The following is a 21,839-nucleotide window of genomic DNA, read 5'->3' on the forward strand; positions in this document are numbered from 1 at the left end:
GAAAAAGTAACTCAAGACAAACTCAATTCATTCCTTGGTTTTAAAAAAGAGTAAAGCCGGGGACTTAGTATTTTACTAAGGGAACCCTTCTTTCCTTCCTTCCTTCCTTCCTTTCTCTCTCTCTCTCTCCTCCTCCTTTCTTTCTTTTTTGAAATTTATTGATTTGAGGGCAGGGAGAGAGAGGAAGGTTCAGGAAGGAGGGAAAGAGAGACAGAGAGAGAGAAAAAGAAATATTGATTTGTTCAACTTATTGATGCATTCACTGATTTTCTTGTATGTGCCCTGACCAGGGATCAAACCCTCAGTCTTGGTGTATCAGGTTGACACTCACCAACTGAGCTACCCTGCCAGGGCCTAAGTGAATTCTGGACTGCCTTTTGTCAGTCGGCAGGTGTGGAACCTCTCCGGACCTCAGTTTCCACCTCTGCAGAATGGGGATATTGACTTGCGGGTTCGCTGCTATGCGAAATGCTTAGCACTGTGCTCTGTACCTCACACAGGCTCAGTGAAAAATAGTGATAACGATGATGACAGGATTATAAGAATAAGCATTTCTTGATTTTAAAAGCTGGTGGATTATTAAGTCTCTCTTTGAACTCAACAAAAGGACTTGAAGAACATCTTCCTCGTCCAAGCTTATTGTCTTAACTCCATCGGTGTTTCATGGATTAAATCCCGGGCTCAGGGCCCACGTGTGCATTTGGAAATGAAGACCGTCGGCTTTGCAGACCCGGGTTCAGTTCCTGCTGGGGTCCCGCTTCGGTGTTGAACTCACGGAGAGCCCTTTTTGCAGGGCTCTCGTGATCCTGTGTTTGGCTCGTTAGAAGAGCAGTTACACCACCCTGCAGTTACCGGGTAGGAAGAGTCTTGGGTCACTGAGAGAGGAGGTGGCTGTCTGCAGGGAGGTATGTTAGCTGTTCCTTGAATTTTTCTTGTGTGTGTGCAGGCAGAGCAATTGGACCAGAGTCCCTGTCCCTGTTTCTGGAGGATGAGAATTGGGGCAGAGCGCTGTGGCCTGGCATAACATGGTGCCTGGCGAGCGTGGAGCCAGCTCCCTGGGGGCAGGGAGACTCGAATGGCCTGAAGCCCACCCACCATCACCCCAGGCAGGAGGCAGGTGGCCTCCCAATGGCAGCCCTAAGTTTTGGCACCGCAGCCAGGTTGAGCCGCCAGGCTTGGGGACGACTCCTGCCGGGCAGCCCCAAGGGCCTGGCACAATGCGTGCAGTGTCAGTCTGTGGGGTGGGGGGGGGGGGACGGGGGACAGGAGAAGGGCCAGGCTGGGGCTGTCCTCAGGCCTGCTGCCCTGGAGGCTGGCTTGGGCCTGAGAGCCGAGCAAGCAAGCGCTGGGCAGAAAGGGACGAGCTCAGTGTTGCTGAGCGCTGCTCTGCCCTCACTTCATCTGGGGGGCCTCCATCACACCTGTGACCCTCTCTGAACCTGGTCCGCCACCCGTAACACGGGCCCCTGGGTGTTCGGAGTGTGCCGGGCTCGGGGCCTGGCCCACGACGGACACAATGAGTAGGGGTTTGTTTGTGTAGTTCACCTGGTGGCTGGATTTGGGGGTGTGTTTCTCTTTTTTCATTTTGGGATCATGCATGCCACCTTCATCCTGTGATTAACTGTGCTGGGTGGGGGCCATAGGAGAGGGAGCTTTGTGGGAAGAGAGTGCACACACAGCGAAGAGTGCACACCACAAATGCTGCCTGGACCCTGCAAGCCTTGAACACTCAGCTCTGCCATTGGGGCTGCAGTGTCTCTGGAGGCGGAGAGCACGGGTCGCAGGCCGGCCAGAGTGGGGACCCTGTGGCTTTGGAGAGAGGATGGGCTTGCCGGAGACCCCCCTTTTCAAGCCCCCTCCTCCTGGGGGCTGGTGCTGAAGCACAGTCAGGCTTTGTGCGGAGTCACGAGGGGCCGGCAAGGGGGAACTATGCCCTCCCGCCTGCCTGGGCTGGAGCTGGTTTCACAGGCCCCGGTTTTTGTCGGTGGTTTTGAAAGAGTCGGTGGAAAGCGCTGACTGGGCAGTCCTCCTTCGCCCCAGAACGGTGGGGCTGCGCTCCCGGCTGGGAAGGGGAGGAACCTGGCAGGGAAGCCACCTCTTCGTGTGCCAGCTCACACCTCCAGGGCCTCCAGTGCCCCAGGTGCAGAGTGGGTGGCTCTGTGTGTGGGGACACGAACCCAGGGGCTGGTCAGGGTGGTGCTGCAGGTGATGTCTGATGAGGCGGTGTTGGAAGAGGGGCCCGGGGCTGCGTGTGGGGATGTGCTGGGCCCTGCAGTGGGAGGTCGAGGTGGCCTGGAGAAGGTCTGCGATGCTGGTGAGAGCCTCGAGGGGAGAACCGGCTTCTGGTTGGACCCCCAGGGCTCTCCTCCCCCCTGTAGGTCTTGGACCAAGTTATTTGGCCTCAGTTTCTCATCTTTCTTGCCCCACAGGCTTCTTGTCGAGGGGAGAGGGGGGAACCAGTGGCACAGAACGTGTCAAGGTTTGTCCCTACAGAGTCAGGACTGGTCACCCAAGTCATCCTGACCCCACCCTTGCCCTTACCCCCACATCCTGTCATTCAGCAAGTTCCTGGGAAGTCACCATAGCACTTTTACTTTCTGATCCCCTCCTGCCTGTCACTTCTTTGCTCCCTTGTCCCCTCACCAGCGAGGCTCCCCTCACCTCCCCATGCAGAGCAGCTGTCTCTCCCTTCGCCCTGATTTTCCTGTCTTGTGGCACCTGGTACCCCAATCTGTTAGATCCTCAAAGGGGAAGCTCTGGCTGCTGCTACGTCCTGAGCGCCTGGCACTAAGTAGTGCTCACTCAACTTTTTGTTCTTGTTTTATTGTGGCAAAATATACATAACACACGATTTACCATTTAACCATTTTTAAACGTGCAGTAGCCCCCACTTATCCACAGGGGACATGTTCTAAGAACCCTGGTGTTTGCCTGAAACTGTGGATGGTACCAGACCCTGTATAGACTGTGTTTTTTGAACATATATATACCTATGATAAAGATTAAGTTGTAAATTAGACACAGTAAGATTAGTGACAAAAACTTATAATAAAATAGGATAATTACAACAATGTACTGTAATAAAAGTTATATGAATGTGGTCTTTCTCCTGGTCAAATATCCTATTGTCCTGTATTAGGACATGCTGGACAAAGGGGTGATTCACATCCCCGGCAGGATGGAATGGAATGGTGTGAGGTTTCCGCCACGCTACTCAGAGTGGTACACAATTTAAAACTTATGAATTGTTTATTTTGGGAATTTTTCATTTAATATTTTTTGATCACAGTTGACTGTGGTAAAGGGGGACCCCCAGGATGTCCTGTGCCCACCCAGACTTCTCACCACACTGCGTACTGGCCCCGCATGCCTGTACTGTCACTGAGTGACCGCGTGACCCTTCTGCCCACCTCCCCCCACTTCCTCTGGATGGTGGGGACTGCAGGTGATGCCTGATGAAGTGGGGCTGGGAGAGGGGCCTCTCTGCACACCCCACTACCTGTGGGGGTCTTGTGCCATCTGGGGAGCTGGGGCTGCTCTGCCCTTTCTCCTGGGTGTCCCCGTGGGGGTAAGCTTACGTGTGTCTGATGGAAAGCCCGCCATGCTTGCACTGTGGCTCGGGCCAGGTGAGTGGCCACCTGAAAAAAGTGGGGCTGGGGTTTGCAGGGTGATTCCCGGAGGGAGGGAAAAGCAGCGTTGAGAATTTGCACACACAGTCTCCCCTGCCTGGAGCTCACTTCTAATGTCCCTCCTAGAAATCTCTGAGCCCTCTCCCTGCCCCTGTTAGGTGCCCCTCCCACATTCTTCATTACAATCCTGATCAAATTCTTATCACTGCAGGTTGTACGTGGGAGTTAACTGGCTGTGTACCTGTTTGTTGAATCCACTGCTGTGTTTTCCCCAGGGCTGTGCCTTAGGGGAGACAAAACATGTAAATCTTTCTGAGGTGTCTGAGCAGGAGCCTAGGGCCCCTTAGAGGGCAGAGCAGGTGTGGTGCTGATTCTCGCTTTTCAGATGAAGGAACACAGTCTTCCCCAAGATCACTCAGCTAGACCCTGTCCTGCACCCTGGGTCCTCTTGAAGGGAGCAGTTCCCAAGGGCAGAGGTTGGCCCTGTCTAGCTTGAGGTACATTACGGACCTGGGGAGCTGGGCAGCTGTGAGGAAGTGGGGGTAGAGGGAGACCCCCAGCTTAAGCTGGGGAAGGGGAGTGGATCTTGCGGTTCTCTCTGCTTCCTCCTGTTCTGCGCAGGCAGACACGATGTCCCCGGGCTGGCCTGGAGTCTGCCTTTGGAGTCTGCTACAGAGGTAATTCTCCACCTTAGCTCTACATTAGCGTCATGTAGGGCCCTTAGAAATATGTCCATGCGGGGACCCCAACCCCAACAGTCTGATTAGATGACCCAGTGTGGGGGCTGGGTATCAGTCTTTTATACAAATCCCCAGGTGAGTCGAATGCACCGGCTGGGAAGGGGTTCCTATCTCCTGGGCCTCGTATGGGGTGGTGCCTAGGCCAGGCTCTCTACTCCCTCCACCCCAGCCCTGAATTTCACAGCAGAGGGAGAGCTGAGGCCCTGAGGGAATGGCGAGTTTGCCTAGTGTCCCCACCCTGAGGGGTTCCCTGGGAGAAAGAACTAATGACTCTGTCAGTCCCTTCTTGCTGTGTAACAAGCCATCCCAAAACTTAGTAGTGTAAAACAGCAAGAAACATCCTCACACTTCCTGTGGGTCAGAAACTTGGGAGCGGTTTTGTTGGGTGTTTCTGGCTTGAGGCCCCTGAGGAGGTGGCCGTGGCCGTGTGCCCGGGGCTGCAGCCATCTGAAGGCTCGACTGGGGTGGGGGGTGTGCTTCCACGGTGGTTCACGCTCACGAGCTTGGCGGCACGGTCTGGCTCCGCACCGTGACTCACGGGCTTCTCCGTGGGGTTGCAGGGTTGTGTTAGTGGCCTTGGGACAAAGTGACTGGCTTCTTGAGGAATCAGTCCAAGAGAGCAAGGTGGAAGCCACAATGTGTTTTTATTTATACATTTAATTTATTTAATTCATTGAGGCGATGTTGGTAAATAAAACTATGTAGGCTTCAGGCATACACTTCTATAACACACTATCTGTGTATGTAGTTAGTGTGTGTTCACCACCCAAAGTCAAGTCTCCTTCCATCACCATTTATCCCCCCTTCACCCTCTTCTACCTCCCCCACCCCCTCTCTGGTGATCACCATACTGTTGTCTGAGTCTGAATTTTTTCCTTAATCCCATCACCTTTTCCACCCAGCCCCCCAGCCCCTCTTCCCTCTGACAGCTGCCAGTCTGTTCTCTGCATCTGTGAGTCTGCTTCTGTTTTGTGTGCCAGTTTATTTTGTTCATCAGATTCCACATGTAAGTTAAATCACATGGTACTTGCACAATGTGTTTATGACCTCGTTTCAGAAGCCGTGCCCCATCACTTCTACAACATCCCATTGGTTACACAGGTCAGTTTGGGAGGGCACTCGATTAGGGCACAGGCACTAGGAGCCAAGAGGCGTTGAGGGCCGTCTTGGAGGCTGGTGACATGCCCACCCCGATTGCTCTGACAGATGCTCTGCCATTACACTTGCAGCCTCCTGGACCTTCCGGGGAGGGCCGCATGGTCCCAGGAAGTTGGGGTGGGGGGCTTCTCTTTTAGTCCTCTGTGCCTCCCCTGTCATCAGATCGTAGCAGTGTCACTGTAGGGTGGGTGGTGGTCTCTGAGGCCTAGAGGTCATGGCATCATCATGCAGTAGGGTCTATGACCTCTCTGTTGACTGGACTTCACCCTGTCCCCACCACACTCGGTGTCCTGGCCCAGCCCTCCCCATGGTCACCCGCCTGGTGTGTGGACCTGGGCCTGTAGGAATACAAATATAAGAACCATCGCTGTTTTGTGCCCGGCTGTGAGCTAAGCACTCTGCATCGCCACACTGAACCCTGGGAGGCAGGCACCCTTTTATCCCCACTCTGCTGATGAGGAGACCGAAGCTCAGGTCACTCACCTAATCAGTGGCAGAGACTCACACCGCTGGTATTCACCAAGTGACCTGGCCCTGGAGCCTGTATGGAAACCATGGCTTTATAAGGTGTCCCGACGGGGGGTGGGGGGGGGGGGAACGGGACTATTTATCAAGTTGTGTCATCAAGTGAAACATAGCAAAGTGTGTCTTTGTGATTATGTGTGTGTGTCTGAGGGTCCTCAAGGGCCTTGGTGACTTAAGGAGTTCAGAACATGGCTGGCGCTTTGGTTTTTCTCTAGGTTCAGCCCTTTTAGGAGAACTTCCTCCCAGGGAGTGATGCCTGAGTACCACTGACCGTCCTCCTTCTCCTGCCCACGCCCCAGGCAGTTTCGCAATAACACCGTCAACTAGGACAGTGACCAACTTTGCGGTCTCTTACAGTTCTGTGGTTGCTGACTTCCTGGGGGGGCGGGTTTGAGCCGAGGTGTCAGGTTCTGCTTGGAGGAAGGGAATGCAGGCTATGAGGTCTCACCCTAAGGGTTGCTAAAGGGAGCCACAGTGACTAAAGGGAGCCTTTAGGATTTTTATAGGGGGTATAGAAGGCTGGCTAATCAGGTCTGGGGTCAGTGCTGGCCTTGATCAGGGTAGGAGTGATTATTCCCACTTTATAGATGGGGAAACCGAGGCTTAAACCAGTGGACTTTCCAAAGTCTACCCTGGTTAGGAGCAGAAGTTATGGTCTGGGCAACTTCTTTTCCTCCAGGCCTGTCCAGGGTCGGCATGGTCATCTTCTAAGACCCTGACTTTTCTCTGGGCCGAGGGGGAACAGGGTTTCCCTGCCTCTGTTAGGACCTGGGGTCTGAGTGGACGAACGTGGGCCCTGCTGTCAGAGAGGTGACTGCCTCCTCTGCCAGCACGACGTCTGCAGGCAGACACACACGCAGATGGGAAGAAGGGCCTGGGGTGAGAGGAGCTGGGGTGGGAGACGGAAGCTGAGCCAGGGGGCTAGCCCCAGTTTTGAAAGGTTCACAGACGTTCAGAAGCCATCAAGACCAGCGCTTGATCTGATCTGTTGTCAGGGTGTGATCCACTCATGTGTTTTTGCTGAAGGTGGGATCTCTAGGATGGAGCGTGGGGTAAAGCTGTTTGGGGGTGGGCGTGGGGCCAGAAATTCAGTCCTCGGCTCTGTCCTGGCCCATCTCCGCTTGCTTTTCTCTCCGGCTGCACAGTCATCAAGGCTGCCAGCTGAGCGTTATGCCCACCAGAGACACCCTGCCCTTTCTCGGGCTTCTTTCTGTGTTTGCTTCCCCTCCGTCCACAACTAGGCTTCTAGCCAGAGGAGGGTGGTCTTCAGGGTCTATCCCTGCAGGTAACTATAAGCTGAGGTCCCTTGGACAGTCCATCTGAGTCTCTGGCCTTGCAGAACATCCTGGGAAGCGCAGGCTGGCCCCGAGGGTTCACCTCTCCGAGGATGACGGTCCCCTGCCACCAGTGCTGTGCAGGCCGTGATGTTGGGTCTGTCCCCCGCCTCCCCCGAACACCCCGTGTAGGGCTGCCTCTCTCCATGTAGTGCAGGCTCCCCACTTCTGAAAAGACTTACAAGGGCTTTTAAAGATGTGTTTTAGGGACTTGATGCATCTGGTTGTGGGGAAGAGATGTGGCCAACAAAGACACTGTGCTTGGAAAGAAGTTTAAATGCCAGGAAGGATGAAGGGCGCCCCCGGAGCCCTTCCTCACCTCGGCCTGTGAGGGAGGGCTACTCAAAGGAGGCCTCTGTGGGATGAGGCACCCATGCCTTCTCCCTTGTATGAGCTTGGGCTTGGCCAATGGCCCCCATCTCTGAGACCTGGCTGGATCCCCAAAACTGGGTAGGTGAGACAGGGTTGGGTGTGGGGACAGGTTGGGGGGAGGGGACAGGGTTGGGGGCGGGGGCAGGGTTGGGGGGAGGGGACAGGGTTGGGGGTGGAGACAGGGTTGGGGGTGGAGACGGGGTTGGGGGAGGAGACAGGGTTGGGGGTGGAGACAGAGTTGGGGGGGTGGGGATAGGGTTGGGGTGGGGACAGGGTTGGGGGCAAGGGCAGGGTTGGAGGTGGGGACAGTGTGGAGCCTGATTGATGTCAGACTCAAGGTCCAGTCTGGGATTAGGGTTGGGGCCCAGGCCCCGGCCAGGGTCATGTGAAAGCTGGGGTTTCTTGACTGCGATGAAGCTCTGGGCCCTAGGAGAGGTGCTCCCACATCTATACTAGTCTCTTGGGACCCTCCTCCCTCTCTTTCCCTCTCTGAGGTGGCCCTTGCAGTCCTGCCAGGTAGCTGTACCTGAGCCCATTTTACAGATGGGAAAGCTTGAAGGCTAAAGGAGGCAGTCAAGCATCTGATGGGACTTAGACACGTGTGTCTAGGGGTACAGATGTGCTGTGTCCATGGGGTGAGTCCAGATGTGTTGGCCAGGTGGGGCCCAGAGAAGAGGTCACCTGGCAAGGGAGAGACTGAGCTGGGACCCAGGTCTCTGGGCTCCCAGGCCAGTGTTTTCTCCCTTGCCTTGTGTCTCCTGGGCTCACAAGTTGCCCCTGCCCTGTATCTGACCCTCCCCCGCCCTGCCATCAGTCACTGGCCAGGCCTGGCCCAGCTATCCAGCCTCTTTCACTTCCTGGCTGGCCAGCCTGGGTAAGGAGGACTGGGGAGGGTCTGGCTGGGAGGAGTTCAGGCCCAGCCCCTTCCCGGGGTTGAGGGGTGGGAGGAGCCCTGCAGGCAGACACAGAGCCCCTTTGTCTGGGCCACTGTGCAAAGCAGCTGGTCTGGGATTTCTGGGTGTTTTTTTATCTGAAGAATAATTGCATTGTCTGGGGGGCCCCTAGAGAATCCAAATCCCTCCCCAGACCTGCCAGGCAGCCCAAAGAGATTTCCCTTGAAAGACCCCCACCCCTCCCCTCCTGTTGGAAGCCTGAGGCAGAGGGGTCCCTCCAGGGAAACTGAGGTAGGGCTGCTGCCCTTAAGCACTAGGAGTATGGGTTGGGAGGAGAGACTTGGAATTCCCCAATGTTGGTTGGGAGGGGTGCAGGTGCCTGGGGGGGGGACGCCCCTGGGAGGGCTCACACCAGCAGTCCTGGGGCTTAGGGGAGGGGAGGAGCCTGCTGGCTGGAAGGGGTGGGCTTGTTTTGGAGGGCTTCAGCTGGTGGAGGCTGGACCCTGAAGGGTGAGTCAGGTGGGCCAGCTGCCTTGGCATGCTCTTCTCCTTTGGGGCTTTCACTTGGGTGACCTTGAGAAAAGGCCAGGAAGAAGACACGTTTGGGAGTAGCCTGTGTTCAGAGGGAAGCCAAGGAAGTGTAGATGTCTTTTGTTTCTTCTGAGGCGTGAATTTGGAAGGGCACCTGGGTAACTGGCCCTTTGTTGTAGTGGCCACTGTTGGGGGAGGGGTAAGTGGACTCCAACACTGAGGAGGAAGGGGCACCCCGTTCTGAGCTGGACCACTGACTCTCCATGCAGTTGACTCCTAGGCTTGGAGAGGGGTCATCAGGCTAGCCTGGGACCATGGCCCTGCTTGGTGATTGTGGGGCTGTAGCCTCCCTCTGGAATAATAGGCAACAGGATTTGCGGGGGGTGAGATGCTCATGCTTTGAGAATAGGCAGGGGCCAGGTGGTTGCAGAGCAGAATCGGTACAAGAAACTCACCTTTGCAGGGTGTCTGCTGCTGTAGGAAACATCAGTGGACTAGGCCTTGCTGGTGTACTGTCAGGGTAACAGACAACCATGCGGCCACACGGCCGCACATCCACAGCAGCCTGCACAGAGGTGAGCACGTAAAGATCCGGGAGCCAGCTTCGCTGACGTGTGCGGCAGGGGTGTTTCCCACGGGCCTTCAGCTGGGCCGCACTGGGGATGCTCAGGGCTTTGGTGAAGCTGGGCTGTGTGTGTGTGTTCGAGGGGTGTGAGTGAAAACTGAAGCCAGAAAGGTCAGCTGGGACCAGAGGGTCAAGGGCTAAGGCCTTCCTCATGCCTGGTACATTGTAGATGCTCAGCGAAAGGCTAGAATTTATTCCTGGTCAACGAGAGGCCTGGCCGCGCTTGTCTTTGAGGGGATGGCTGAGCAATTCTGCAGGAGCGTGGTTCAGGTGGAGGGGGCAGGCCGCCGCCCGGGGAAGTTGAAGGTAGAGGTAATAGTTTTTTGGGCTGTGGGGTTGACGTGGCTTGACCCGATGGATAAGAGTGGGTCTTCTATGAAGGATGCCTTCAGTTTCGAACCTGGGAGTGCTTGGCCCTCCAGTGCTTTTAACCGCCGTGGGGAAAGGGTCAGGAGGTGTGTGGTGCCCCCAGCTCAGTTCTGGGCATTTCCAAAAGGGGGGATGGGCAGGGTCGGATGCGGGAGCCCAGGACTAAAACATGTCTCTAGTAATTGACAATTAGGAGGCAGTTCTTGGAGGGTAAATCTCAGGGTAACAAATGCAACTGGTGAGGGTACTGAGAGAAAGGGGTGGAGGGGGAGTGGACACATGCTTGGCTGCTGGAGCCTGTTCCCACTGGGTGGCCTCCTAGTCTTCATCCATCCTTGTTCCGTGACCCTGCCACGGGGCAGGGTTTTTCTTCCCTGTTTCTTCTCTCCTCCCCCTGTTGCCCTCTTTCCTTCTGGGCTCCTCGGGTAGGTCCGTCGGGGCAGTGTTGGCTCTGGGCAGTCCGGGGAGGTCCGTCGGGGCAGTGTTGGCTCTGGGCAGTGCGGGGAGTGGTGGCCCGAAGGCCAGAATGGGAAGAAGGGTGGGGGGAGGGGCGCGGGAGCATCTTGAATGGTGGTGAGACGTTCCTGCAGAGTCTGGCCTGATTTCTTGAAGCTGACCAGGCTTGGCCTGCTTGGGGACATGGGGTCCCCAGGCTCCCACCCCCACTTTGCCATAGAAGCAGAAACAAGAAGGCCAGCACCGTTGCCCTGTGCCTCCTGCCTCTCCCCTCCCCACCACTCCTCCTCCTCTTTCTCCTCCTCCCTGCCTGGCTGAGCCAGCACTTTTTTCTTCTCTCCTTTATCTGCTCGAAAAGTACAGGGTGTCCTGTTTCTCCTGCGCATACAGATCAAGGAGCGGATGCTATTTATTTATTTATTTATGCCTCCAAGTCTACAGAAGGGCAGGCAGGCACTGAGGGGCACTAAGTGATTCTTCCTCTTCAGCAAGGCATTTTCTCATAAAGCTAAAACATAATTTGAAAGGGAAAGATGATACAAACCAGTGGCAAGCAGGTTGCTCTCCCCACCCCCAGCCAGATAACAGAGCACCCGAAGGCCCAGTTCAGCAGTCAGCTGAGGGGCCAGCACTCAGTAGGTGTCCCCTGCGCCTGGTTTTCTCTCGCCCTTTCAGTTCGGACCCTGGGGCGTGTTGGCACCAAAGGCTGATATGGGGAACGGGCCACCAAGTCCTTATCTCTCTGCTCTCTGTGGGCTGTGTGAAGGGCCTCTCTGGCTTCTTGGGGGGCCCAGGGGTTGACGGGCTGGCCGTCTGGAGTTAGCTGTGAGTGTCAGGGGACCCCACTTCCCTGTCCCGCGGTGGCACCCCACGTGTCATGCCTGCCTGAGTTCAAGGTCTCTGGTCCTGGGAACTCAGGATTCTTTCTGTGTTCATTTATTTATTGGTGTATTTGTTACCCTCACTAGAGGACACCAGAGGATATTTTTTATTGTTTTTCGAGGGGGCGGGGGGAGAGAGAGAAAGAAACATTGGTGTAACAGAGAAACATCGGAAACATCGGCTGGCTGCTTCTGGTAGTCTCCCCTCGTGGGAACTGAACCCACAATCTGGGTATGTGCCGTGACTGGGTATTGAACCCTCAGTCTTTTGGTATACTGGACGTTCCAAACAACTGAGCCACACCCGCCAGGGCTCTTTCTGTGTTCATTTTAAAGGCAAGCTGCCTGCCTGCACTTCCCCCAGTCCATTCCTGAACTGGGTCCCAGAGACAGCTTGCTCATAATTTAGCTACAGAACTTTACACATGATTTTCACGTGTGAGTAGATCATGAGCATGATGGCAGTGCTGTGACATCCACTAGGGCCTTATTTGGTGGTCACAACAATGTAGTGAGTGAGGACAGCTGGCCACTGCGGAGAGAAGGAAGTTCAGGGAGCCGGCTGGGAAGGTGCTGCCGCCCCAGGCCTTTCCCGAGACCTGCTGCCCAAGGTGGCAGCTCATTCAGGCCTGGGTGTTTAGGTGTAGTGCCCTGGGAGCCTGGGGGGTTCTGTGATGGGACTTCAGTGGGGGTAGTTCCCCCAGTTTCATCCCAGCCATACTCTGGGCCCCATAGGAGCTTTCTGAGAAGAGGTTCCACCAATAACATTTGAGAAGCACTGCATTGGTCCCACCCCTTTATTGTATAAAAGAGATTTTTTGGGGCTGTGGCCTAGGGCTGGGCTGGGTTAGGAATGGAGGCCCAGAAACAAGCATGTAGACAGAACACCCCCCCCCCCCAACCCTAGCCCTGGGGACCTGGGTGTGGGAGCAGGGAGGCCAGCAGAGCCACATCCTATTGCGTCGTCGCTGGGTGCCCAGCAGTGGTGGCGTCACCAGCAGCTCCTGGCACCCCCACTCCGTGTGTTTACTGACCTGCTGGCCGCCCTGGCAGGGGGTGCAGGCAGCCACACCCTCACTTCTAGATCTACTTCCCTTTGGAGAGAGAACCTGGGGGAGGAAAAGGGGAGGGCAGAAATGGACTGGAGCCAGCCTTGACCCCCTTGTGGCATGGACGGAACATCAGGAGGGGCTGGCGGGGAGCAGGGGGTGGTGGAGGGACAGAAGGTCTGAAGGAGGAGGGAGGGGGTGTGGGAAGGCGGAGATACCAGCTGTCCCGGAGGGGGCAGGGCACCGGTCAGAGTTGCCCAGCCCCTCCTTGGAGCTCTGGGCCTTGGGCACCACCTTCTGGCCTTCTGGGAGATCATTTCTGCTGCGAGTTGCCCTGGGCCTGGGGCTTTGGAGGGCATTTGGGGGCAGCTCCTCCCCCGATGTGGTGTGGGCAGGTGGAGTGGATGGGGGGAGGCATGAGGAGCAGTTCTCAGCCTGAGTGTTTGGGGAAAAAGACCCCTTTACCAGACCTTGAAATGTGTGGAGAAGGAAGTCAGTGTGCCAGCTTTTATTTTTTTTACAGGGAGCCAGGAATGGGTATCTGAGTGGTCACTGAGCATACACCTGCACGCAGGGAATGGCACCCACGCTAAAAGTCCAGCTCTGTGGGTCCTCATACATACGTTGTAACCGCCACCCAGACCGAGGTGTATATTCCTCCACCCCAGAAAGTTCCCTCCTCATCCTTTGCAGGCTCCCTCCCGCCATCTCTCCTCTGTCATCACGGATTGATTTGACCTCTTCGCCAACTTTAAGTGCATGGAGTCATAGAGTATGAGCTCTTTTATCTCTGCCTTCTTTTGCCCAGTGTAATGTTGAGGTTATTGCTGAGAACATTCCCTTGCATAGATTGTGATACATAGCACAATAAATTTATCCATTGTCCTGTGGATGAATCTTTAAGTTGTTTCTAGGCTGTGGCTGTTATGAATAAACCTGCTATGAACATTCTTGAGCATGGCTAGTTGGCAGAATATGCCATATTAGGTACAGATGACAGCTTTTTAGATTCCACCCCCCGTCTGCCACCCAGCAGCCACCTCCCACCCGTATTTGCTCCCTGTTGTTAGGTCCTGGATGCTGTTAGAATCTGCAGCTTCTGCCACTGAAACCTCAGCAAAGGCAACTGGAATCTAAGTTGCTTGGGTCAGGAAAGGAACAGGGACAGAATCGGAGCTGAGTGGCCCCCGGGGGTTACCCATGGACACCTTCAGATTTTTGTGGTCACTCTGGGAGTAGGAGGGTGGCCTCTCCCAGCCCTTGGGCCAGATGCAGGGACCCTCTTGGCCTCCTAGCTATCAGCTCCCTAGCCTGGCGTCTCTGAGCAAGCTGGCTTAGTGTAACTGTCAATTTGATGTCTGGCCTCTGGTGCCGCGGGTCCTCACGGTCCACTGTTTCCTGGGCTCCTTGCTGCTTTGTGGTGGCTGAGGGGCTGGATGGCTGGGGAAAACAACCAGAGGTCTACCCGGAATAGCAAAGGCTCATCCAATACTGGCCTTGTGGCATTTCTGGGGGGAGGGCAGTATTGTGTCCTTCCTACCAAATTGCCACCTCATTGAGGCTGAGAAAGACCAATAGAAAGCCAGAGGAGAGGAGAAGGGGCAAAGAAGAGAGAGTGCTAGGCAAGAGCTAGGCAAGGGAGAGAGAGCAGAGGGTCCAGTGCTGTGTGTGTAAGTATCTGGGGTTGGCGTGAGCATCCTTGGGTTGGTGTGAACTGAACCATGGCAGCTGTGCTGGGCCCAGCTGGTCCAGGGTCAGTATTGCCGGAGTCTCTTGACTTTGGCCTTCTTGGTCACCCTCTTCCTGGCTGGCTTTTGTCTCTCAGCCTTGGGGAAGGAGTAGTGCCTAACAGGTTTTGGATGGGATTGATGGCTTTCAGGGGCTCAAAGTGGGCCCCTAGCTCTCCAGCTTGCTGATGGGGGCCCATAATGCATCCCTTCCTTCCGTTCTCCTTCCCTGTGTCTCTTCTCCCCTCCCACATTTTTTGGAGATGGCTCTTATTTCCAGGGCCTTGAGGAAGACAGGGAGGGCTCAAGGTCTCCCCTTGAGGGCAGAGCCCCTGAGTGCCCTTTGGGGCAGATGGGAAGTGAAGGCATCGTGGGGGAGCCGTGACATCCCTGCTCCCTGCAGGTTTCTAGGAGGCGAGTGCGGACGGTATGCAAAGTTGTGAATCCAGTGGCGACAGTGCGGATGACCCTCTCAGTCGTGGCCTTCGGAGAAGGGGACAGCCTCGTGTGGTGGTGATCGGTGCCGGCTTGGCTGGCCTGGCTGCAGCCAAAGCGCTTCTGGAGCAGGGCTTCACGGATGTCACTGTGCTTGAGGCTTCTAGCCGCATCGGGGGCCGCGTGGAGAGCGTGAAACTCGGTGAGTGCCACCTCTTGTCCCCCAGTGCCTTGACCCTGTGTGAAGCCTCATTTTTTAGCTGCTTCTCTCAGGTAAGTGTTCCATCGTGCATGTTGCCTGGATGTTTTCTGTAAGCTTCCTCTGCCCCTCGCAGGAGCCCTCTGAGGTAGGCAGGGTAAGGTTTTGGCCTCCAGTTTTGGAACACGACCTGGGATTCACAATGTTTAGAAGGGAGGGGACAGCCAGAATCAAACTCTTCGTTGTGGACGGACCAGTTTCTATTTCACAAGAAGGAATTCTGTGAGCTTCTATTAGTCATTAACTTTGGGGTGTGAATTAATGTATGTTGACTGAGAGTTAACTGGGACAACAGAAGCTCGGGGCAGTGGAGGTGGAAGGGGATTTGAAGCCTCCCTGTGGGTGATGGACAGGTCTTAGGATTGCCTAGGAAGAGGGTCTGTCCAGGCTGCAGAGTAATGAGGACTCTGGAGAGAGGAACCAGGTGAAGAGACTTACCCCAGGAGTGAGCACGTTATGCCAGGGTCCTAGAAGGTGGGGAATTGCCTGAAATGCAGCTGGAGGCCAGGGCTTCCCAGCCAGGGGCTCTAACCATTGAGAGGTCGAGTAGGTAGGAACCATGCACTCTGGGCTGCATTGACTGTAGGATTTGTGTCTGTTCCCTCATGGGCAGCACGGCCAAGCAGATTCTGTGTGCCCATTTTTGATGAATGAGGCAAGAGAAATAGGTGGTCAGACTTAGACTAAGCAAGGTCAAAGATACATGGGGCCCTTCTCTCTTCTTTCAGAGACTTTGATCATGCTAGGAGTCTTCCCCTATAGAATTTACTGGATGGCGTATGTGAAGTTGCACCCGTCTTCACCTGGCACACAGCACACACAGGAGAGTGTGTCAGCAGTAAGGATGGAGGCGCCATCCAAGGCATTTGTAAACCTAGAGAAAGCCAGCAGGGAAGCGTGGGATTCTTTGCTTTACACCTGATTGGCTGGCCTGGGGTCTTAGAGAAGCGGCTGCTGTCTTTGTGGTTTTTGAGTCTTGACAAGACATTTAGTCTCACATAGAAGCAGAACACATGAGGACAAATAGCCCAGTTTCAGTGGTAGCTGACTGTGAGACATGCTGTGCAGTGAAATGAGGGTAGGGGCAGCCAGGGGGAAGAGATGGGGCTTCAGGAGGTTGTGAGGATGTGCAATCCAGAAGGAAGACTGACCCGGGGGAGGGAGGTGCGTGGGTCTCAAGTGATGGTGGGAGCTGGGTAGTAGTGAGAAGGCTGAGGCAGTACTTGTACAACGATGTATGTGAGGAACACCAAGGCAGACCTGCCAGGAGAGGGGAGAACATGTCTAGGCAAGGCCATACATGCGTGTGATGTGTATGAGACACCTGGGGCTTACAGCCCAGGCTGCAGTTGGACTTGTTGCAGTGTGAGATGGTAGCTGTGAATCTCAGTAGTAAGAGCAGGGGTCAAGAGTGAGAGGCCCCAAGGACACTGGGGGGTGTAGGCCTGGAGATAGTATCTAGTACCCTTTGCATGCAGGGATGTAGCAAGGATGACACAGGCAGAGAAGCATGTGGGGGAGGGCAGGAAGTATCCTCAGGTTGGGGCCTGTTCTGGGTTGCCCCACCTCCTGGCAGAGCCTGGGGATAGGGGTAGGACACTGACCTTGCAGGGCTTCCCTTGTTCCTGCTTTGCTGAGTGGTCGGACCCAGGAAGGATACCACATGCCTGGATATCACTTCCCAGTGGCTGTGTGACTTGGAGCTCCCTACTGTGCCCTGGGGTTTACTAGGGTCTCCAGGATGCTGGCCTTCTGCTCCTGTTGGGAGTACAAACCAGACAAGATTCTTTGGGGAGCCCCAAGCTGGAGGCTCTAAAGAAGGACTAGTAATAAATGCTCCCAGTGCTCATGAGGAACTCACTGGAGATGGCATTGGGTTCTCAGCTTTTGGAGCCCTCTGGTTTGGCCACTTCTAATTATTCTGGTGTGGTGACTCTGGGGCAAATCACTGAGTCATTCAGGGTGGCAGTTACCTCAGCTGTAAAGTGTAATTCATTCACTGAAAACCTTGGTGGTTGCTAGAGGGTAACCCTAATACCTGTTTTGCTCTATTGTGGGGGTGGAATGATCCTTCTAGAGGAAGGAGGGTGAGGCAGTGTTCTAGCCCTCTCTGAAGAAGTTTACACACCTCTAAGAGCCTATTGCTGTCATCATCAGGACACACCACCTTTGAGCTGGGAGCCACCTGGATCCATGGCTCCCAGGGGAATCCCATCTATCATCTAGCAGAAGCCAACGGCCTTCTGGAAGAGACAACTGATGGGGAGCGCAGTGTGGGCCGCATCAGCTTCTACTCCAAGAATGGCGTGGCTTGCTACCTTACCAACCGTGGCCGCAGGATCCCCAAGGACGTGGTTGAGGAATTCAGCGATTTATACAACGAGGTGAGATGTTAGGAGGGCAGCTAGGCATAGAATATCGGGGCAGGGAGTACCTTGGCAGTGTGGAGGGAGTCAAGTAACCTGCTGGGGCCTTCTAAGGTCCTGGTCATGTCCTTGCGCACTCCCTGGATCCTGCACTTGGAACATGGGGACAATTTGTGGATAGAATGATGATAAGTGGAGAAGTACTAGATAAGAGATTATTGGTACATATGATTACATATTTCTGCAGAAAGGCTGTAAACATCTTTTATTAGATTTATTACTAGATACTTAGGTAGTGATTGTTGTTTTTGCTTTTGGATACTTTTATAAATGATAATTTAAAAAAACTTTATTTTCCAGTTGTTCCTGGTATATAGAACTGTAATTGATTTTTTATAATACTGATTTTAGCTACCTTGGTAAATTATTATTGTAATTCTAATACTGTATCTATTAATATGTTAATTTATATTCTAGTTATATTTTGGAATTTTATGTCTATAATTCTATTCAAAAAATGAGAATTCTGTTTTTTTTCCTTTCTGATCCTCAGACCAGCATTGTCTAATAGAACGTTCCACTGTAACGGAGATGTCTTATACCTGTACTACCCAGTATTGTAGTCACTAGCCACTCGTGGCTCTTGAGCTCTTGAAATGTGTAGCTAGTAAACTGAGTAAGTAAATATTTAATTTAACTTAATTTAATTTAATTTTAAGTTGCTACAGGTGTCTAGTGGCTACGGTATTGGACAGCACAGCCTAAGACTATTTATTTTTCTTGCCTTATTGCATTGGCCAGTATTGACAATACAATGCTGGATAGAAGTGGCATATATCCTTGTCTTATTCAGGTTTTTAAAATGTTAATATTTTTAGTATCTTTCAGTGGTGCTGTGAACTGCACTGGACAAGCAAGGTAACATGTAGGCTCTGCCCTCTGATACCTTGTCATTTATACCATAAAAATCCTTTATTCCAGGTCCGTAAATTGGCCAAAAAACACCAATTTTACATTTTCTCTGTCTCTTGGGCATGGGAATGGAGAAATGACCCTAGTTTTGGGGTAATCCCTGCTCGCTGAGACTGGCTTAATGTGTGCGAACCCACAAGGTATGTTGTGTATAATCCCTTGGTATTGTGTGTTTTCACACATGTGCAAAGATACTGAATTATTTATTTTTATTTTTTATTTCTTATTTTTTAAAAGATTTTATTTATTTATTTTTAGAAAGAGGAGAAGGGAGGGAGAAAGAGAGGGAGAGAAACATCAATGTGTGGTTGCCTCTTGAGCGCCCCCTACTGGGGACCTGGCCTGCAATCCAGGTATGTGTCCTGACTGGGAATTGAACTGGCAACCCTTTGGTTCTCAGGCTGACACTCAGTCCATTGAGCCACCCCAGCCAGTATGAGACTAAATTATTAATGAGTAGATAAGAACCAGTATTCTTTAATATGCGACTTCCTGGTCTACTGGGAGTCAGTAATGCTTTGATTCTCAGGTTGTGAGTGTTTTGAGCATGAATGCCTCTTGAGAATTACCTTTAGGGTCCACAACTTACTTATTCTTTTAAATGTTCTTAAAAGTAGATCGTCATGAACTTGTGCTTGTGGTTTTGATTTTTGAAATCCAAGAGTGTGAGTTGTAGAAAGTACGATGGATAAGGTGGGTTATCAGCCTGGGTGGTGATGCCTTGGGTCTGAGGGCAAAGGTGTTAACGATGAGGTCCAGAGACACAGTTCCCTGTGTGGCCATTAACCCGTACTGGAGGCCATTCTAGAGAAGTGGGCTCTGAGCATGTGAAGCCCTGCCTGAGGGTGGTTTCATAACAGATATGCAGTCTCCCTCCAAAGGTGGTGACTTTGAAGGGCTTCTCATTTGAATGCATTATATTTGTTAACAAATAAATGAGTTGCAATAGTATCATGGAGTTTACTCTCTGGAGCGAGGCTAACCTTGACTCAAATACCAGTCTCTACCATTTATTAGCTGTATAATCTCGATTAAGTTATTTAGCCTCTCTGAGCCTTACTTTCCTCATCTGTAAAATGGACTTAGTTATACCTACTAGAGTGTCATGAGGATTAGATGAGATTCTGATGAATCATGCTTAATGAGAATTGGGGTGAGTATTAGCTGTTATAGGCTTGTCCCATTTCCTTAGGGTCACATTGGGAAGATGTCACTTAACCCGGGTCAGGAGATGGTACCCATATGAAAAACCTGTGTTCAGTTATGTCTGTCATGGTTGGTGACTGACACAGAGAGTCATGTAGGTGCACTAAATTTGTTACTCAGTTTGTTATTTCTCAGCCGGGCATTTTGGCCTCTAGTCAACATAAGCATCTGTGACTGAAGGGAAGAAAAATAAACAATTGAACTCATTTACTTCTTTATATTTTATACTTCAGAGGCGTGTTTAATTCATTTTTCTGCCTCATGTGGTGGCCTTTCCCTCAAGTGGAATGGTTGGGGGTGGTCAGTGCCACCTTCCTTCCTCCACTCTGCAGCCTGAGTGTCCATGCCAGGACTGGGTTAAAGGGCAGAAGTCATTCCCACGAATGAGTGCTTTAGGAAGGGAAACACACCAGTAATCGGCACTAGCCACCAGTGTTTGGCCAAGGAGCCTGCATTTGCCAGTGTTCAGGGAGGGAGAGTGGGCATGTGGTCATGCTCACAACCCTTCAGGGATGCCAGAGTGCTGGACCAGACCCTTGGTCCTTCCTGCCCCAGCCCCTGCCTGCCTTTCCAAAGTCATCTCTTGCAACTTTCTCTTTCCTAGCTGCTCACGTCAGCAACACTGAACCACTTTGAACACAGTGCATCTTACATTCTCTCTTTCCCCTTCTCCCTCCCTTTCGTCTTTGAGTATGCTGCTCCTTGTGCCTGAAACACTCTTCCTCTCCTCCCACTGCCAACCTGGCTGTCTCCTGACTGTCCAAGGCTGCCGGGGCTGATCTCACAACCCCCAGGTGCTTTCCTGCTGTGGCATGTTTTATGCTGTCTCCCCAGCTGGAGTGAGGGCAGACGTTCAGGACTAAGTCTGTCTGGTTCACTTTTACAACCTGTGTCTGGCAAAGGGCCTGGTAGACATTTGTTGATGAGTGTTAGGGCCTGGATGTTGCCTTTGGGGAATCCCATGTCTGACCCAGGGCTGGCTTCCTTTCCTCAGGAAGACCTGCCCAGTGTTCGGTGGGGGTGATGTACCAGGTAGGCAGGAAAGGCAGTGAGACCTACCCAAGGGGTTGTTCATTTCTCTCTACTGATGAGATGTGGGTTGAAGTTCTTCCCAAGATATGCCTGTGGAATGCACTTCCATTCTTTGGCACACTGGGGCATCCCTGCCCTCCACGTGCCTGCCCCTGCACAGCCCTCTTTTTCACCTGAGTCTGAGTCCCCAGTAAAGGGAGCAGCCCATGTGGATGTGAGCAGGGCTAGGCAGCATCTGCTGGGAGTCAGACTTCAGAGCCCCTGCCGCTCCCCCTCCCTCAAGACACTGGTCAGGCCCTGGTCACTGTGGCTCCATTGGTTGGAGTGTTGTCCCATAGACTGAAAGGTTGCAGGTTTGATTTCCGGTCCGAGCACATACCCAGGTTGCAGGTTCAGTCACTGGTTGGGGTGCGTATGAGAGGCAACTGATCAGTGTTCTTTCACATCAGTGTTTCTCTCTCTCTGTCTCCCTCCTCCCCTTCTGTCTCCCGTAAAGCAGTGAAAAAATGTCCTCGGGTAAGGGTTTAAAAAAAAACAACCCAAACATACTGGCCAGGTCACCATTCCAGACTGCCCTCTTGGGTGAGAGTGAAGCAGACATGCCTGGGCAGAGGTGGCGGGGACGGGGTTTGTGCATTCGGTTCTTGGAAAAGGGAAACCTGGGCGCTAAAGCGGCGGTCCGCTTGGCCATGTAGAACCCACGAGGGGTGATTCCTTTCCCACAAACTGTACAGGCACCAAATACTTCACTTTTCTAAGCATGGGCTCAGCAACACGGCCTCCAGGGCCCATCCCACCTCCCTCACAGCCCAGGCGGCCTTGGAGGCTGGTGCCTGGAGGAGGCTGGTTGCCCTGGGGAGCTTGCCACCCTCCAACCATGACCCTGTTGAGTCCCACTGCGGCATTGAGCACCACGAGAAGAGGGGCCGCTGGCTTGGTGTATCTGGGGACACCTGGGGAGTATCGGGGCCCTTAGGTCTGAGGTGGAGGTGAGATGAGGGCATATGTTTTCAGTCTCCCCGGGTCTCTCTGGCAGGTCTATAACTTGACCCAGGAGTTCTTCCGGCATGGTAAACCAGTCAACGCTGAGAGTCAGAACAGCGTGGGGGTGTTCACCCGGGAGGAGGTGCGCAACCGCATCAGGGATGACCCTGACGACCCGGAGGACACCAAGCGCCTAAAGCTCGCCATGATCCAGCAGTACCTGAAGGTATCTTTCTGTGTGGGGGAGCTTATTTGAGTATAGGTGCCAGAGTGAGGAAGACATTCTGGGGAATGTG

The 21,839-nt window shown here is 53.4% G+C and overlaps 1 protein-coding gene across 2 annotated transcripts in view; it reads left to right on the top strand.

Annotated features, from left to right (window-relative positions):
* The window catches only part of SMOX (spermine oxidase), a 36,141-nt gene that overhangs the window by 9,730 nt on the left and 4,572 nt on the right, over window positions 1-21,839 (top strand). For both annotated transcript variants that reach the window (XM_045833574.1, XM_045833575.1), the window contains exons 2-4: window positions 14,693-14,926; window positions 17,141-17,367; window positions 21,596-21,769. In XM_045833574.1, the coding sequence (XP_045689530.1) occupies window positions 14,719-14,926; window positions 17,141-17,367; window positions 21,596-21,769 (609 nt within the window). In that variant the 5' untranslated portion in view covers window positions 14,693-14,718. The remainder of the gene's footprint in view (window positions 1-14,692; window positions 14,927-17,140; window positions 17,368-21,595; window positions 21,770-21,839) is intronic.

This window comes from Phyllostomus hastatus, unplaced genomic scaffold, assembly GCF_019186645.2.
Source record: "Phyllostomus hastatus isolate PE091 unplaced genomic scaffold, TTU_PhHast_1.1 phas_contig_17, whole genome shotgun sequence".
NCBI classification, from domain to species: Eukaryota; Metazoa; Chordata; class Mammalia; order Chiroptera; family Phyllostomidae; genus Phyllostomus; species Phyllostomus hastatus.